General features: G+C 43.7%; 1 protein-coding gene and 1 long non-coding RNA gene across 3 annotated transcripts in view; one reads left to right on the forward strand and one right to left on the reverse strand.

Moving 5' to 3' along the window:
* Positions 1–407: 407 nt before the first annotated feature.
* Positions 408–3,856, forward strand: part of prkaa2 (protein kinase, AMP-activated, alpha 2 catalytic subunit) — a 10,672-nt gene continuing 7,223 nt past the window's right edge. The window contains exons 1-4 of one of the 2 annotated variants that reach the window (XM_023399653.2): positions 408–535; positions 1,844–1,937; positions 2,699–2,843; positions 3,732–3,819. In XM_023399653.2, coding sequence (XP_023255421.2) covers positions 1,878–1,937; positions 2,699–2,843; positions 3,732–3,819 — 293 coding nt within the window. In that variant the 5' untranslated portion in view covers positions 408–535; positions 1,844–1,877. Of the gene's footprint in view, positions 536–1,843; positions 1,938–2,698; positions 2,844–3,545; positions 3,630–3,731; positions 3,820–3,856 lie in introns of those variants that run through there. The other variant, XM_087172149.1, reaches the window with a different exon arrangement.
* Positions 2,421–3,563, reverse strand: LOC147819576 (uncharacterized). The gene is made up of 2 exons (XR_015436789.1): positions 3,474–3,563; positions 2,421–3,387 (listed from the first exon to the last, which is right to left on the reverse strand). It is a non-coding gene; the product is annotated as an uncharacterized LOC147819576 (long non-coding RNA).

Raw genomic sequence — 3,856 nt, forward strand, 5'->3', positions numbered from 1 at the left:
AAAGCATAAAAATATCAAAGTATAGTAAATGATAAAAGTCATAGTATAGTAAGGCATAAAAAGTCATGGTATAGTAAGGCATAAAAAGTCACAGTATAGTAATGCATAAAAATGTCAAAGTATATTAATGATAAAAAGTCATGGTATAGTAAGGCATAAAAACATCTTTGGAATGCGAGAGGAAGCCAGAGTTGTACAGTGTAAAAACACAAGTAATTCACTGATATGTTGAAGCCTACAATGCAACACGTTTTCCAATCAAATCTTAACCCTCCAGTACGTCTCCCTGATTATATATGTTGTGCCTAACGCCTTGTGTATCAGCTTGGGTGTGTTTCATTTTTATCATCTGTGTTTTGTATCTGCTTCATATGTGTGTTCTTTATCTTTCAGTTGGAGAGCATCAGTTGACAGGCCATAAAGTGGCTGTAAAGATCCTAAACAGACAGAAGATCCGTAGCCTCGATGTCGTGGGGAAGATCAAGCGAGAGATCCAGAATCTCAAACTGTTCAGACACCCACACATCATCAAGCTGTAAGTGGCGAGAGATGACACGTCTTTCTATCAGCTTTAGGATTCTCAGTACTGACAGACTGCACAGAGAGATAACTGAGATCTGTTGAATTAGTGGCTGTTGTAATGTGGGGCCTTCTGCTGTGTTGTGGCATGCTTTTCTTCTTCCCGTTTGTTTACTCTACTGAGCATGCCCATTGGGCTCCCAGGAGGTAGAACACACAAACCTACCCATTGACACACACACACACACACACACACACACACACACACACACACACACACACACACACACACACACAAAAACACACTCACACACACACACAGGCTTGGAACTAGATAAAGAAGTATGTTGAGTACAAATCTCCAGTTAAGATGATAGAAGTTGCTTTAATTCCTGCAAGGTGAAATCCTTGTCCTCATTCCAGTGTCTTGGCTTTTGTTGTGCTTTTTCTTTGACCTGGTCTTCCTTCTTTTTCTTTTCCTTCTGTCTCCTTGTCTCTCTGTGTCTCTCTGTGTCTCTCAACACCCTCTGTGTTATTTTTAGGCCAGGGTCAGCGTTAGTCCACCGTCACACTGTAAGCTATGGCAGATATGTGAGCTCTCAGGTCATGAGGGAGGGTGGAACAGTGTGACAGACTTATATGTTCATGAAAACAGACACAAATACATACATCTGAGGCGCACACACACACACACACACACACACACACACACACACACACACACACACACACACACACACACACAGTCTGCTTGTACTGCATCACAGAGCTTCAGGCACAGATACAGAGCTGAGAAACACAGTCTCTGTTTGATGCATTGGCCCTGTTTGTAAAACCAGCTTGAAATGAATATGACCAAATGTCATAAACGTTCCTCTCGAGCGTCGTTACAGTTTAGTTTTCCCAGAAACTCTCTGTGTGTTTGTAAGACAGAAGAGAAAAAAGAAAAGAAATAGTGAATTGGTTTGTGTTTATTTCTCCCTCGGTGCCGGCTGTGTGCTGCTGCATCCCGCTTGACAGGAATGAATTAGATTGTGATGAAGTGCAGATTCTCCCATGAGCAACCACTCATGAGATTGGGCCTGTATTTTAATATACCTGACCTTTTATGAAAATAATGCCTACACTCAGCTGCCATACATCACAGCACAGCCTTTCCTCTCTGTGTATTTATGCTGTGTATGTTTTGAAGTAAATAAAATTGGTGTAGAGACTTACAGTTGAGATCAATGCCTGTTCTTGATATTTGTATAGTCATGGTTAAATTTCAGGACGTGAAAGAATGTGAATTAATGTCAACACAAATGTATTCCTTGTGTTTCAGGTACCAGGTGATCAGTACACCCACTGATTTCTTCATGGTTATGGAGTATGTGTCTGGAGGTGAGCTGTTCGACTACATCTGCAAACATGGACGGGTAAGACGTCTCAGTGTTACCACGGCTCGGATTGGTGAAACAGTGATAGAGTTGTGATGCACTGGCTTCTGGAGTGTGTATTAATACCTTTTAATGAACACCCATTAAGGGATTGTTTTAATTGAATCGGCAATGAGCAGGTAAGATTCTGTTGTTAGTGTTTGCTCTAACAGTTATATACAGGTTGTTATGAACATATAAACATTTTCTACTCTGAGTTCATTTATTCTCTCCAGGCATCAAAATACTGTCAGTGTTTAAACTGTCCCCATCACTTTCACATATTTCTGATTTCTGATTAAACTACTGATATAAACCTCCAAGTGATATGAGTTAAAGTTTATGAGTCACAGAAATTAGTTTGACGATAGTGTCATTGCTTCAGCATCCTGAGAGCTGTAGAGGAGTATTTTTACTGACCTTTAAATGGTCATTTCCAGTTTCCAGTTCATTTCCTAAGTTCCATTTACACACACACAGACATGATGTGTACGGATGAGCTCCTTTATTATTATTATCATTGTTAGAATAATCCTACTTGATCTTAACCAGGGCCCTGAGCCACAGAAACCTCATGACCAACCCGACCATGATCAGTTTAAAAGGGCAGCACATCATTTCATTATCCACTTTTCTTCACACTCGTGCCATCGGCTTAGTTCTGCATGTTTGTCTTTAACGCTCGGTGTCACACTTTCACATCAGAGAAATACCCAGTAAAGCTGCAGCGCAGTCGTGTCTGTTCGTGTTGCATGTTTCAGGTGGAGGACACAGAAGCTCGCCGTCTCTTCCAGCAGATTATCTCAGCCGTGGACTACTGCCACAGGCACATGGTGGTCCACAGAGACCTCAAACCAGAGAACGTCCTGCTGGACGCCAGCAAGAACGCCAAGATCGCCGACTTTGGTAGGATTCCTAACGAAAACAGTCACAGCCAGAGGGAGGGACAGAAGGATTTGGCTTGGTTGTGGGGGATTGTGAGAGAATTTAATAAAAGACAGAGAGCAGAACAGAACATGTTGAAGAGGGAGGAGCAAACAGAAAGAGGTTGAGTTTGTGGAAGAGCTGATCGGAGCCAAGTGACAGTTTGTCGGAGGGTTTTAAGAAACAGCATCATCACACACTTATTTCTACACTTTATTATAATTATTCATGCACCTGCTAACCTCATTCATCTCTGTCTTTCTTACTCATTGTGACATAGTTGTTGTAGCTGACTGGTGAAGAGACTGTTGCAATCAGGAAAGAGAGAAATATTTTCTAAAACACATGAAGGTCCCTGTGGCCAGCAGGGTGCGTGGGGTGGAGAAAGGTCCCATAGCAACGGCCCGGTCTCATATCAAGTCTGGCAGGAAGCCCTGAGGCCCGGTGTCATCTGATAGGGAAGGAATCGTTGGGGTGCGGCAGGGCTGTGCTGCAGGGGAAGTGTTTTGGCTGAGAGCAGCAGACACTGGTGAGCAGAGAGAGGGAGTGTTATGGGAACAGGGATGAAAGATAAAGAGAAGGTCAGCACATCACAGAGCGTCTGGTGTTTACCGTTTGGCCGGAGCCCTGGCAGGCGGGGAGAAGCTCATCCAATTAAATGAGCTTTGTGTTGAGAGCTTAGCGTCTTGGCGGCTGAAGGAGGATGAAGATATCAGCGGCGTCCGCAGTGTGTAACTCTTACCCTCCCTGTGGGGGCCTGTTGCTGAGGTCAAACCATGTGGATCAATAACAACAACATGATTACAGAGGATCGTTTGTGTAGCGTGTGTGTGTGTGCTAACGAGTGCGTATCTTGTGATTGGCCGACAGGTCTGTCAAACATGATGTCAGATGGGGAGTTTTTACGGACGAGCTGTGGCTCCCCCAACTACGCTGCTCCAGAGGTCATCTCAGGAAGGTGTGTGATCACATGGGTCATCACACTCAGGGCTGCA

Source organism: Seriola lalandi, unplaced genomic scaffold (genome assembly GCF_002814215.2).
Source record: "Seriola lalandi dorsalis isolate HSWRI2012SDOR001 ecotype SW California unplaced genomic scaffold, Sedor1 jcf7180002052101, whole genome shotgun sequence".
Lineage (NCBI taxonomy): Eukaryota > Metazoa > Chordata > Actinopteri > Carangiformes > Carangidae > Seriola > Seriola lalandi.